Raw genomic sequence first — 15,080 nt, forward strand, 5'->3', positions numbered from 1 at the left:
TATTTACTACTTATGATGCCTGATTTATAACTGATGTTTCTTTTTACCCCATATCAGAATATCTTCTCCATGTGACACCAGCACTACCAAGAAAGTAGAAGGAAGACATTAATTTCCACAAATCAGTTCACTGAGAAAGACTATGGATACTTCTAATCGCACTGAGGTCCAACCCAACTGCTCTCAGTTTGGGAATGTTTCACTATCCTGTCCCAGCCACATCAGGTCATTTAGCATTCGGACCATAATGTACTCATTCCTTGTTGTGTTAATTACAATCACAATATTTGGAAATCTTGCCATCATCATCTCCATATCCCACTTCAAGCAACTTCACTCCCCAACAAACTTCCTTATACTCTCAATGGCTGCCACAGATTTCCTTCTTGGGTTCATCGTTATGCCGTACAGCATGATCCGGTCTGTGGAGAAGTGCTGGCTGTTTGGTGACATGTTTTGCCGAGTCCATTACAGCTTTGACCTGATGCTCAGCGTCATCTCCATTTTCCACCTGTGCTCAATTGCAGTTGACAGGTTTTATGCAGTTTGTGACCCCCTACGGTATTCTACAAAAATGACCATGGCTGTGATAAGGGGATTGGTTGTGTTCTGTTGGTCAGTGCCAGCGGTGTTTGCATTTGGGGTGGTAATAACTGACTCCCATGTCTCTGGGATAGAGGGATATGAACCACTAGTTGCCTGTTTTAGTTTGTGCCCCATTACATTCAACAAACTGTGGAGCATTGTGATGTTTATTGCATGCTTCTTTGCTCCAGGGTCGTTCATGGTTGGGATATATGTAAAAATCTTTGTTGTATCCAAAAGGCATGCACAAATTATAAAAAAAATGTCATCAATGGGGAATGATGAAGCAAACCAAAATCTCTCTAATAAAACAGACAGGAAAGCAGCCAAAACATTGGGTATAGTTATGGGTGTATTCTTAGCATGCTGGCTTCCTATTTTTATTGTAGTTTTAATTGATCCTGTCTTGGGGTTTTCCACCCCAGAAGATTTGTTTGATGCCTTAAATTGGCTAGGGTACATTAACTCAACATGCAACCCCCTGATATATGGTTTCTTTTACCCATGGTTTCGCAAAGCACTTGGCTATATAGTGTCAGGGAAAATGTTTGATTCACAATCCTGTACAGCTACCATGATGACAAGTAATCATTAAAAGTCCTACTCCAGACATGTCAGCTCATGAAAATATTTCACTGTGTGATGGGGGAATGACTTTGTGCTGAGCACAGGATGAGGTGCTTAACATTTGCTGCCTCTTCCATCCAATACCAAAAAATAATCCTTCTGAGGTTGATGCAGATGTCCTTGGGAGGTTTTGCACCGCGTAATAGACTTTGGTTACATGGAGCCTCCAAACAATTAGCTAGAAACCTGCTGTCTGCAGTGGTTTCCAGTCATTACTGTGCACACTGTGTGATATCTGCTCCTCACCATGTGACTTGTGAAGGAAGCCGATATCATGTTGCCATGCACTGTGTGAGCTGAAGGTTTGCTGCTCCTTGTGTGATGCAATGGCAATAAATTGTATTGCATTTAATTTGATCTTTTGCTGATGATTTAGGTTATCAAAATTGTTGAGATTTCCACCTAACCATTTATCTGTATCTATCCATCCATCCATCCATCCATCCATCCATCCATCCATCCATCCATCCATCCATCCATCCATCCATCCATCCATCCATCCATCCATCCATCCATCCATCTATCTATCTATCTATCCATCTATCCATCTATCTATCTATCTATCTATCTATCTATCTATCTATCTATCTATCTATCTATCTATCTATCTATCTATCTATCTATCTATCTATCTATCTATCTATCTATCTATCTATCTATCTATCTATCTATCTATCTATCTATCTATCTAATTATCCTACTATTTATCTATTGATCTATTTTGGTTTGTTGGTGTATCTATTTCTTTGTACATCTTTCCAGCCATGCTTCTCATTTGTTCATCTAAATTTTGACCTTTCTTTCTACATTGTATTTTTCTACCTTTTTTATGTTTGAATGCTCTTTCTGAATGTAAAACATCACCATTTCATATACGCTGCCAAGAATGGGCATTGATTTAACACCTGCCTCTGTTGTCTACAGTGATGTGAATGTGAAAAGTTTGATTTAGGGCAAGGCAGACTGAATCTACTGCTCTTGCGGGTTGGTAGATAAGTACCTTTTTAAATTGAGTAATAACATCTGTTATTTGCAGTGCATTTAAATGACAGACCTATAATATTAAAAAGTATCCAAAGACAAAATATTTTATATGCCATATACCAATAAGACACAAATCTATCTGCCTTAATGACATGTTACTCATATTGTTCAGAAATACTGGCTATTAACATTTGTTCTTTTCTTATGTATGGCAGAGATGCAAATGTATATGACACTCACCTCCAGCTTAAAGTGGTAAAATCTTTAATACCCAAAAGCAATTCTTGGAGGATGTTGCAGGATCAGTGCTGTCAGGTGCTGCTTAGACAGAAAGTGAAAGCACACCAACAGTCTATATTTCTGAAGATAGTGGAGGGGGAGTGTGGAGGAGTTATGAGGTAAAGTCCAGTGCTCATGAACTAGCTGACTGTACCTGAGCTTCCTCCCATTTTAGTACATGTTGTGTATGGGAGTGTAAATGTGTGTTGTCATTACAAAACAATGCATACACTCCGTAGTACAAAGGTGGACAGATTGGAAGGGGCCCAATCCATTGGCAGAACAGAATACTTTTACCCAAAGAACCACTCTTGGTTCTCCATGGGGACAAAAGGGACCCCAGACTTTACCCCACGACAACCACTTTGGGAAAGCCATTCTTTCCTTCCAGCTGCAAGCCTCAGTGTGGCTCCAATGTGTAAACAGCCTTAGGCACCCTCGCTCAATATGTGGTGGGAGAAGATGTGGTTTGTTTATGCCATGGAAAAACAAACAGCAATTGTTCACGATAGAGTTGCAAAGTATGACAATATCTGGCACCCCTTTACCACGTATGTGAAGAGACAACAAAGCTGAGGAGGGCTGCACTTGACAATGTCTAAGACTCTGAAGGCTTCCAGGGTGTGTATGAGAATACTCCTATGTGGCAGGGAGCCAGTCAATCCCCTCAGGACAATAAGACTAGATGTCAACATGTTGCTTTGAAATTCTTGCATTGAGGGGTTGGAGGTGAATCTTGGGAGTGGGTTTTATTTGATAGATAGTAAAACTGTCTATTTGTAGTAAAGTATGCTATTTTGAATTGTCCTCCGTTGGAAGCTAAAGATCATTGCAATCATTAATGCCAAAGTGTGTGTCCTTATTTTCCCCAGAATTAAAAATAAAGTTGTTAAAAAACAAAAGATAATACTTTACTGCCATATACAGATCTCGCTACACCGGATGTGTATCGAGAAGTGAGTGCATTCTGTCTAGCTTTTGAGAACTGTTGAGTGTGTTCACAATGGGCAGAATACATTGTACTGCGTGTCATGTGTGGTCAGTGATGTGTTTCTGTGAGGTGTAGTAATGTGGGATAACTGTATGGTGTATGTGGGATGGGAGCAAGTTTAATTTTTAGGTTTGGCCTAGAGACGGATTTTGTCGTCTTTATAGCCTCTGGTTTTGAAAAAAATATCATACAAAAAATGCATCCATTTAAAGGGGCTCCCAATCAACACTTTTCACCATTGGTCTGTTGACATGTCACTCAAATTATCAGCCCACTGCAGCCAGTGGATGCCTTCACTTTGAGAAACTGTATGCTTCCTTTCCACATGTACACATACACCTAAAAAATAGTTACCCAAAAACAGAAATTGTTTGGCACGTGTACTTCCCAATGACTGATGGTCCCTATGTATAGTAGAGTTACATCAACTATTTTCATAACTCTCCAGACATTTATTGTAAAATAAAATGTTCATTCTACAATGTAAGCTAGATGTGGTCTATTTATTTATGTATTTATTCTACTGAAAATGAGCACAATTCATTAGAGTAGCTACAAGGTGTATGCAGATTTTCAGATTGAAAGCACCCCCCACACAGATTTGTGAATTGACATTTCAACCACTTGAGACAAACCTCCAGTAATTACTTCTGGAACTACACCACCCCTATTAGAATGTTGTACCAACACTGTAAGTATGCATAAAACACTCCTCATAACTCAAAGACAAAGCTTACAACCACTGAAATTTCGAAATTTAAAGAGCCAAAATAAGTTATCTAACTGTATTTGTACCTATCTGTGAATTCAAGTTCCAATAAATATTGAACTGTTATTATAAACTGTAAAAAAAAAGCATCGAGATTTGTAATTTTGACTGGTTATAAAGAACTAGCTTTGGCAAATAAGTTATCCTATTGAAAAAAAGCATAAATGATTAAAATAGCAAAAGTGTATATGCAAATTTATATACGAAAGCTACACCCCCCCTGCTTGTAGGTCATTTGAAGTAGTTGCTTCTGACTTGAGCTGGACCTCTGTTAATAACAAGTAGAAGTGCAGTCTCATGTGGGAATTTCAATGCTTTTGGATTTGACTTCTGAGGGAAACCTAGTAACGACTAGTGGAATCACAGCTTCATATAGGAATTTCAATGCTCTTGCATTCGACCTTCGAAAACACATAGTGACGACTAATCGAAATGACTTGATTAAAAAAATTCAGTGATTGTGCATTCGATTTTTGATGGACACTTAGGGACGACTAGTGGAACTGCAACCTCATGAAAGAATTTCAATACTTCTGCATTCAACTTTTGATAAACACCTAGTGACGAGTAATGATACTGAGGCTTGATGTAAGCATTTCAATTCTTTTGCATTTTAATTTTAATGGATACCTAGTAACAACAAGGGGAACTGTGGCGTGATGTGAGAATATCAATACATTTGCATTTGATTTGTGAAGGACACCTACTAACGAATTGTGGAACTGCATCTCCTATGAAAGAGTATAAATGCTTTTACATTCAACTCAACAGGGCCTTGAAGAACTGCAGCTCCAGACAAGAATTTTGAAGATTTAGCATTTGACTTGAGAGGGACATGTAGTAGGAACTTGGGGAATTACAGGTTTGATATATTTATTATTATATATATAACCAGGAGAGGAGGATGGAGCCAAAGCAAAAGTAACCCACATGGGAATGGAGACAAAGAGGCAAAAGAAGGTATGATAAATGCATCAAACAATGTGGTAAATCTCTCCACTATTTCTCTTACCTCTGTGGAAACTAAGGTCTTCATTGTTTGTTGTCCTTTTGTCCTGTGAACTCCTTCAACTATGCACAGAGTAGGATTGACCTCTTTCAGTTTATAAGAAAAGGAAATTTACATAGATGACATACGTTGAAAGTCAAAGGGACTTCCCCTCTATCAGGAACAAACCTAGCACCACTGAGCTAACAGTGGGTGACATTGAGACAGTGATCACTCTCACTGAACTGAATATGGAAGTAGATGAGTCCAGTGGGGAAACAGTAGATTTGGAAACATTAGGCTTTGATTTAGGTGGCAGCTGTCCTAACGATTTTAAACCCACATCAACTTGTAATCCTATCCTTCCCACATGTGCTATTGATACTTTTGAAATTCTTGTCATTCAGAATTTGAAACATCTAGCAAAGAAAACCAGATGGGTACCAGATAATTTGTCCAAGAGCAAGAAACTGGTACAAAAGCAACTTCGGAATGACCACAACATTGGTATTCGACAATGGGACAAGGGTGGCAATGTGGTGATCCAGGATGCCCAAAATTACCTCAATAAAGGCATGACACAATTGAATTATAAAGAGTTCTATGAAATGGTGTCCAGAGTAACAACTGGAAAGACTAATCATTGTTATCATAGAATATTAACCAAATGGGAAAAGCAGGGACTCATTGAGTAGGAAGAATACACCTTCCTACTCAATAGATTTCCCAAAATAACAGAACTCTACTTATTAGCAAAAATGACATAGGAATCAGGACAAACCACCCGAAAGACCTATAATTTCATCTCTTTTATCTCTACTAGTACACACATCCAAATATATTCATTTCTTTTTTACCTCCTTATGTATTGGCCCTCCCAGGGCCATCATACATATGTGACAGTAAAAACGTTCTGCTAAAAATACAAGATATTGACTGGGAGTCTAATTTGCTTCTTATCCCATTGGATGTGAGCAGCCTGTGCACCAGCATTAGACATAATGTTGGTGTACAGGTGTGCAAACATTTTCTCAAATCTCGACCCATGATTCATCTCCATCATATTGAAATGTTGATTTCACAGATCAGATTTTGCCTTGAAAATAACTTCTTCCTGTTTAATAATTCCACCTTCAGACAGACAGAGGGCATTTTGCGATGCAGCGCGCGCTACACAATTTGTTTTATTTATTTAATTGTTTACTTACCTGCAATTATCCATATACCGGTTTTTAGAACCCCCGACCCTACCCCGCCCCGCCTTACCACCCCACGGAACTCCCTCCACGGGCCGCGGCTGGATAAACAGATACCCATTTAGTGTCTGTAATGCACAGTATGAAACTAGAGAGTCTGGTATTAGTCCTGGCTTCCCTCTTCAACAAACTGCATGCTTCGGACCTCTGCCATAACCAGCTAAGAAGAATACACTCATAAGAAATCATATGGACATGCAGTGCTGTTCAATACTGCAACCATACTAAAAATCATAAACTGCACATCTGGCTCTCACACCTTTTCATCCACCACACTACTACGTTCCATAACCCAGTAATCGAACCTCGGTGATCATCACGTACAACATGGAACACTTCCCACATAGGCTCACAAAATAAAGACAACACCTTTCTCACCACAAACACTACATGGATTGGCATGCAGGGCAGTAAGCACTATATACAAATTCTGCAATACAATTATTTTATTACATCATGCCTCCTTTTTCTAAATTATCACATGACCAGACCTTGAAATGCCTGAGTTCAGGGTGTGCACTGTACAAATTCTCTCCTAATATACTATAAATGTGTTCCATGTAATAATAACCTATTCCATATGTATGGTACACATGACGCCACTTAGTTAATTTTTATAGAATTGTCAACAGGGATGGTGGGAGTCCATGATTGTTTTATGTTCAAAAGCTATTACTTCTAAACATGCCTCTCAATGTAGTACTATAATATGCTGTTCATATGAAATGCTTATGCGTGTAGGAGAAATAAACATATTTTCTAAAACATTCCAAAATATTTTTGTATGACTTTTGTGCCACTATTTGCATTATTTTCAAGTCTTTGCTCACGCAAGGAAGGGGCCACAGACCTTAACTTCGCCTATGCTCAGCTCTTCTTGTTAATTTATCGGCCTAGTTTACAACAGAGTTGTGTTACAGCAAACAAATGATGGACGGAATGCTGACAGTGAAAACATTCTCCCCCAGTCAAAGGAGCTGGGTTAAATCCATCGTTCTTTTGCCCACTACGCCACCCCAGTTTGGACCCAGCCATATGCAAATCAGTCTTGACCCTGTGCCCCATGGGAACAGTGCAGACCGAACTGCCAGGGCAGGTACTCCCTGGAACGGAAGCAAGCATCCTGGGACCGGTTTTTGGCTAATCAGCCGTCATCAGCCAGGCTAGCTTGAATCCAGTGGCGCAGTGAGCAAGGGACCCACGTCTGGGCATACCCATCCCACTTAATGCAAAAAGTGTTACAGCAAACAAATGATGGACGGAATGCTGACAATGCAAACATTCTCCCCCAGTCAAAAGATCTGGGTTAAATCCATCGCTCTTTTGCCCACTACGCCACCCCAGTTTGGACCCAGCCATATGCAAATCAGTCCTTACCCTGTGCCCCATGGGAACAGTTCAGACCGAACTGCCGGCCAGGTCCTCCCTGGACCGGAAACAAGCATCCTGGGACCGGTTTCAGGGTATGACACCCTTCTTCAGCCAAGCTAGCTTGAATCATCGTTTACAACCGAAACCTATGGGCACTGCAAGGGTGAGGTACTTTCTAAAATGGGATACATGTAAAGTGAATTGTGAAGCCTTATATTCATTGTGCTTGAAATCAACACTTCATTTTAAATTTCAAACATGATATCATGAAATTAAAAGCATCGTTTTACACGTATTTTGTTTTAAAAAAGCACCTCTTGGAAGTTCTCCCTGGGCACAAACCGGAGCCAGGAACGTAATTTTACATTACATATCTCCCATTATTTCATTAAAATGTAATGAAAAGGAACGTAAAATGATGTTCTAGGTTTCGTTTTGTCACCAGGACCAACATGCAAGGTACACTATTTATTTCAAAATAAAAGATGCCTGTGAAATGCTGCTTTAATTTAATGCTTAAATTAAAGAAGTGTTTCAGATTGACTTATTACTTATTCGAAGTACTGATCATGTTTTAGATGCCTCCAATAACGCCATGCACAGGCATCTTCTAGAAAAAAAAAATCCTTTTGGCCACAAACCTGATGCCTGTCTGTTTGTGCTTAAGATGGCTGGCACTGCACCTCCTGTGTTGCGGCATGAAGACCCAATTATGCCTTCAAGGCTGCTGCTCCGGCCGCAAAAATGCATAGAATCATAGCATGAAGGCATGCAGCAAAAGGCCCGCATAGTGGTTCTCCGTGGGCAGCCAACACTGCCCATGCTGGCAGACGTCAACCACTTTGCTCAACCCCAGATATGTTAAAATAGCAGCTGGTTCTTACAGCAGCAGGCAAGCACCAGCAAAAGGCCTAAAAAATAAACAAAACGACGATGAAAGGGCACTAGAGTGGAAGTCAGTAATTGAGCTGCAGACAGGGTGTCTACGAGGTACCGGTATCTCGCGATTCACCGGTTGGAGACCCGAGTTGTAAAAATTCCAGCAATGTTTAAAGAGAGTTAGTTGTGGGGGGGCTGAGGTTACTGTGTTCTATCAGAAAACTAACACTTGGTTCAAAAGGGAGTTATTTCTCATAGGTTTAATGTGTAAAGTGTAAATGTTGACAAGTAAGCCCTTGGAAATATCCTGTAATAAATAAAATGCGCGTGTAAAACAAGTTGTCAGCTTGTCCAATAGTTCTTTTTAAATGATACGTCTCAAAGCCTGGAGTGGATTTTTTTACAATAGGTTTAGCAGAGGTGCGCTGAAGCACTTTGATTGTTTCATTGTGCCGTTTTGTTTTGTATATGAGGCTGCCAGCATTGTCAGAATATGTGCTACAAAATGTATAAATAAATCTGTTGCTTAAAAAGTTGGGTATGCAAGGTTAAGGGCAATCATCACTGTGAAAAGTGTTTTAAAGCACTGTGAGACAGGGCCGTACAGGAGGGGTCTGTGGGTACAAAGCCAGTGCTCCACAGAAGGCCTCCTAGGGAAGGGGTATTCACAAGATACAAGAGTGACCCATACGTCCTTGCGAACTAGGTATCGCTAATTAGCAAAAAACAATGTTCTCAAGGAACTCATTCATCTGGTAGATGAAGTTTCTGAAAGATTAGGTATGGCATGAATAAATCAGAGACTAGAATAACATTTAGAATAGGACCTTAGTTCAATTCAGTCAGACAATAATGTATGGATTTATAGAAGTAAAAGCCCACATAACAATTATCAAAACTGTACTCACTTCAGCAGAAATGAGCATAATTTATTTTGCATTCATTGTATTTATTGTACACACAAAAACATCAATTATCAGAGATATTTGATCATGTACTTACATTATGTACATTTTCATTTCAACGTGATTTGTGAACCCCAGTGAGTTGCCCACAACCAACACGGATATAAATATAGTGCTAAGAATGGGGAGGTAGTGGTTATTGGTATTTTACACAAAGAGGAGCTCTTATCAATTATAATACAGTGAATTATAATAGGTGTTCTGAGTTCCTTAGGCTCTCTCTTTTTACTAGCCAACGACGTTTCGACCGTCTCTTGGTACAGGGTCTCTACAGGACAGGAACCCTGGGGACTAAATGGAGGATAAGTTTTAGATAAGACCAAAGGGAGTACAGAGAGTGGCCTTGGTCATTAGGCAAAAAGCTTACCAATTAGCACACAAGATGCTGAAAGTAGAGTCCTTCCTAGTTAAAGTTTGGATAATTTTCAGTGATGTCCAGAGGGAGTAGCCCTATTAAGAACACATTAATGGGAGATTACAGTCTATTGCTGACACATTGGTAATGCCCAGTGAATGTGGAAATTGGCTTACCGTGACATGGATAGCCAATGGGGCTGTTGATGTAATTTCACAGCAACCCGGTTTACCATAGGTCCTATCGGTAAAAATTGGTAATGATTGGATGTACCCATAAGTCTTATTGATACTCAAAAATAACACTTAATTATTTGTGGAAGGCAACATCGTTTACATGATTTACTCACCAATAGATGGGTGGTGAGTAAGTTATTCGGTATTGTTCATCAATAGTATCTGCTGTTTAATAAATATATATCCATATCAATAACAACACATTGTCAAGTATAAACAAAATTATTTTTAAAAGAGGCAAACATCCTACTCACCCAACTTGAGTTCGGAGCTGAGTAATCTAATTAATGCAGTGCCAGCCTCTAGGGATTCTAAAGTTAAAGCAATAGTTAAGGTTAGACTCACTACGCGATCTCAATCGGGAGTCAAAACTGAGTTAAAGTTAAGGAAAAGCGGTTAGTTTGAACTTACCAATTTCTTCCAATGGCTGGGCGCTTCCGATAGCTGTCCTTTGATGAAGTTAAAAATGCGTGTGTGCAGACACCGCGCTGTGCGCTCACTTCAGTGTCGGTTCACATGCTAAGGCAGCTGCCATTGGTAAGTGTGGTGGAATCGCACTGTCAATACCACTGATGCACCCTGATTTATTTGGAAATTAAGTAGCACTGCCTGATTGATATTGGGAGACCAAAATGAAATAAAATATAATAAGGATGACAGTAAATGCTCCTTGTGAATATTAGGGGAGCTGATTTGTGGCGCCAGCCATCAGTAAGTGTGGTTGGATCACACTATCGTTACCACTGATGCACCCTATTTTATTTAAAGAGTACTACCTGATGGAGGTTTGGGATACCAAATTAAAAATGAATGACAATACATGCTCTTTGTGAATATTAGGGGAGCTGATGTAATAGTTTATCAGAGCACCGTAGTATAACGGGGACGTGTAATGCGTACATCTGTAAGGTATAGTACCCAAACACCACCTGATCAATGGGAAAATTAGAACACAGTATGTAAACGGTGGTGATCAAACACTGACATAGTCATGTAATGTATTTTTATACTCTTCAGATTCAGTATACAGAAGGATGTCATGATATGGTTAAATACGGCTGGCAACACACATTAGAGTTCTGATTCACGATTATTCATTATTTTTTTAAGACTCAGCAGTAACATAGACCCAATCTTAAACACTTGTATAGCAAGTAGTCTAGAGTGGTTGTGTTGCCTGACAGGTCTGGGTGCAAATAAATATCTATTACATCATAGATCATAGCAGAGTAGGGGAAATCTCCACTCTTCCAATAGTTGGAATACAGTAGAGTGCTGCGTTTCATTTAAAGGAGTCCTAAAGTGCTGATGGATTGTGCTTAGTGTAGGCTGATACATTTTCACCACTCCTCTAAACTGTTTAATCCATTCCTGATAGAATCACATTCCTCAATTCATTTACACTCTTTAAGGAGTGTAAATTCTATCAGGTGTGATTCTCAAGCAGTGTCTTCCTTCACCATTTAGCAAGGTCTATAGAAATGTAAAGCAATAGTTAGACAGGTGGTTAAAATCATAAGGCTGGAAAGATCCATTCAGTCTTTTTTTTACCAATGTCCTTTTTGGGATTTTTTTAAATAATAGAGCCAACATAGGAGACCGGTGCCGGAGTACCACAAAAGGTTAAGCGCACGTCGACTCTGCTAAAGGATATAATACAGAATCTTCAAAATGACCCAACGCCAGCAACCGGTGAGAGGCACCCCGTGCGACATAAGAAACTATGTGTGGACTCTGCAAATGCATGCCTTAGAGACACTAGTTACTCTAACCCCTACACTGCTTTACCAGCAAAAGCCGCAGCCAGTACAGTGAACACTGATACAGGACGGGCGCTTCTGGCTAGGGATATAGACCTCAAATGGTGCCCTGTTCCAGCCACAGACACCAAGCAGCCTGATCATTTAAAAATCAGGTGGTAAATCTCACGCTAAAAAAACCAAACTCAAGGCGTCTTTCCTTAAAGATGAAGAAAACCTTGGGTCCTGACCAACAAACAATCCCTTTAGATTCATCCTTCAAAAATACAGTTACAGTTCAGCTAGGTCCCCATAATCTTCAAGCAAGCACATTTACCCATCTGAGAGAGTGAATGTTGAGGTGCACCCTAGAGGATTGCCATAACCGACTATATATATTTCATATATCCTTAGTGATATATTCTGCATATATAGGGCTTCTCGGGGGGGGGGGAGTTGGGGCAAGCCGGTGAGCCACAACTGCATATAGAAAATCTCATGAATCCTATTTGATGAAGGGCTTGCTAATGATCATCCCAAACTGGACACTCCTTATGCAGGTACAGTGCTTCTCAATGGTCTGACAGGGGAGTAATCGTGTTCTGAACCACCAGCTGGTGCCGCAGCCACTCATAGTGTACCTTCTAATGTAGACCCCGGGGGCAGCAGCTACCAGTTCCCAGCCCCTGAACTTCCTACACCTCTACTGTGCAGAGCTATTATGGCCATCATTAAAATTCACCATTTCCTATGTTATAATGTTATGTCGTAACAATTTTTACAGCGCACAGCTAGTCAGTAGAGTGTCCCAGTGTTAAAGAGTGTTAAACAGATTGTATGAAAAGCAAAGTTTTTCATTTCTTTTTAAAAGCGGGAAGGTCACTGGTTAGGTGTAGGTCCAGCTGGAGCTTAATCCAATTAATGGGTCCCAAATAAGAAAAGGATCTGCCTCTAGTTCTAAGTCGGTGGATCAGAGGGACTTTCGCCATATGAGCAGTAGAAGGCAGAGTGTGAGCTGGAATGTTGTCATGAATCCTCTCTCTAAGGTAGCCTGCTCCTGAACCATGCAAGGCCTGTGCATTATAACCATGGCCTTAACTTGAACACTCTTTTTTCACTGGGAGCCAGAGAATGTCCTTTAAGTGTGCGGTCATGTGAGACCTAAAAGGGAGTTTAAATAGGAGTCTGAATGCCAAGTTTTGCACCACCTGAAGTCTACTCAGAAGGTACTCTGGGAGGCTGAGTTAAAGGGTGTTACCATAATCTAGCCATGTGGTATTCAGAGAGTGGATAACCTTTTTCCTAGCTGACTAGGGCATGAAAGGTAGGAATCTTTTCAGCATCTGAAGTATTCTGAAACACGAACCGATCATAGCTTGGATCTGAGGTTGAAAGGAGCGGGTACTATCAAGTTGGATACCTAGATTCCTTACAGAGCTCTGTTGAGGGGCTGGTTGTAGGGCATCCTTAGACCAGCAAAATCTCAAGAGCTTAGGGGAGGAAGCCCCAAAGATCACAGTCTCAGTCTTGTCCTGGTTGCTTTTCAGTTGGTGCAGAGCCAATCACAGAAACACCTTAGAAAGGCAGTTTGTGATGAGCTCCCCGGTTACACGTCCAGCCCCGCTTCAAGTGTAAATCCTCCATCACCCACCTCAGCATACCCAGACAGCAGTACAGGATGGAGCAGATGTCATAATCAGAGCTTTGAAACCGAGTATAGTGGTGAGGCTTCCTGAGGAACAGCGAACAAATACTCTTCAGGGTGTTCTGATTGTGAACTGCTTTTTGTGATCCCCCATTCCAGACCTTTAGGATATTGTTAGTGGGGTAGCCAGAAAGTAGTGCTCTGGGAGATTAAGGGTAATATACATCCCCTTCTTACACATATAACACCCCAGAATATGGGTGTTTAGCCCAAAAGGCAGTGCTAGGGTCACATATGAAAGAGATGCACCAGGTTGTCAGAAAACCAAAATCCAATCTGAACTCTAAAGCCATAAAACTGTGGAAGACAGAAGCCAAGAACCATCCCTTGAGGGATGTACAGAGGGAGACAATCCAGAGGGTACAAAGGTGCAGAAGCGAGGTGTGAATCAGCAGTTGCAGATATGGAGTTTTTTTCATTTTGCTGCGTTCTGTGGTACTCCCTAAAGCACATAGGTTCCGCTCTATTAATAACCCAGTACAAAGTTCCAAATATAAAAAGAAGGTACAGGACATTATGGTTCTTATGAGTTCTCTACCCCAAAAAGAAGTTAGAACCCCGCACAGGACCTAAAAGTTCGAAATACCATGGCAGCGCATCCTAAATTAGCATGGGATAGACCCTCAAATGCAAATTTAGGAGAGGGCCACATGCACCCCAGACATTTCAAGAATTCACGGGGAAAAGCTAAGAGACCCGGATACGTCGAACGCATGGATGGTCTCGAAGTAAAGGTGGTACCTGGGGAATCGGGGAGATCATCTCTAGCAAATACGCCTGAGACCTTTCAAACCGGTTTTGCGGGGCTACCTAAAAACTAGTGGCCCAGTAAGAAACAAAGGTGGGCTAAAAGCACCAAGCAGTGGAGGCCCTTAACCGGTATTTAAAGAACGCCAGAATTTCTGTTACAAGGAGGCTTAAAAATATGCTGCCTCAGAATCAGATACAACAAACAAATGATGGACGGAATGCTGACAATGCAGACATTCTCCCCCAGTCAAGAGATCTGGGTTAAATCCATCGTTCTTTTGCCCACTACACCACCCCAGTTTAGACATGGCCATATGCAAATCAGTCTTGACCCTGTGCCTCATGGGAACAGTCCAGCCCGAACTGCCAAGCCATGTCTTCCCTGGACCGGAATCAAGCATCCTAGGACCGGTTTCTGGCTATCAGCCGTCATCAGCCAGGATAGCTTGACTCCAGTGGCGTAGTGAGCACGGGTCCCACGTCTGGGAATACCCATCCCACTTAGGGCGAAAAGCGTTACAACAAACAAATGATGGACGGAATGCTGACAATGCAGACATTCTCCCCCAGTCAAGAGATCTGGGTTAAATCCATCGTTCTT

General features: G+C 40.9%; 1 protein-coding gene across 1 annotated transcript; it reads left to right on the plus strand.

Annotated features, from left to right (window-relative positions):
• The first annotated feature begins 247 nt into the window (after positions 1 to 247).
• LOC146820768 (trace amine-associated receptor 3-like) lies at positions 248 to 1,180 on the plus strand. Its single transcript, XM_085609736.1, has one exon. The coding sequence runs from the start codon at positions 248 to 250 to the stop codon at positions 1,178 to 1,180; it is 933 nt and encodes a 310-aa protein (XP_085465862.1).
• Positions 1,181 to 15,080: the final 13,900 nt, after the last annotated feature.

The sequence above is a fragment of the Triturus cristatus genome, chromosome 6 (genome assembly GCF_964204655.1).
Source record: "Triturus cristatus chromosome 6, aTriCri1.1, whole genome shotgun sequence".
NCBI classification, from domain to species: domain Eukaryota; kingdom Metazoa; phylum Chordata; class Amphibia; order Caudata; family Salamandridae; genus Triturus; species Triturus cristatus.

Coding starts and splice junctions, on each gene's coding strand:
- LOC146820768 (XM_085609736.1), top strand. CDS start 248: ATGTACTCATTCCTTGTTGTGTTAATTACAATCACAATATTTGGAAAT.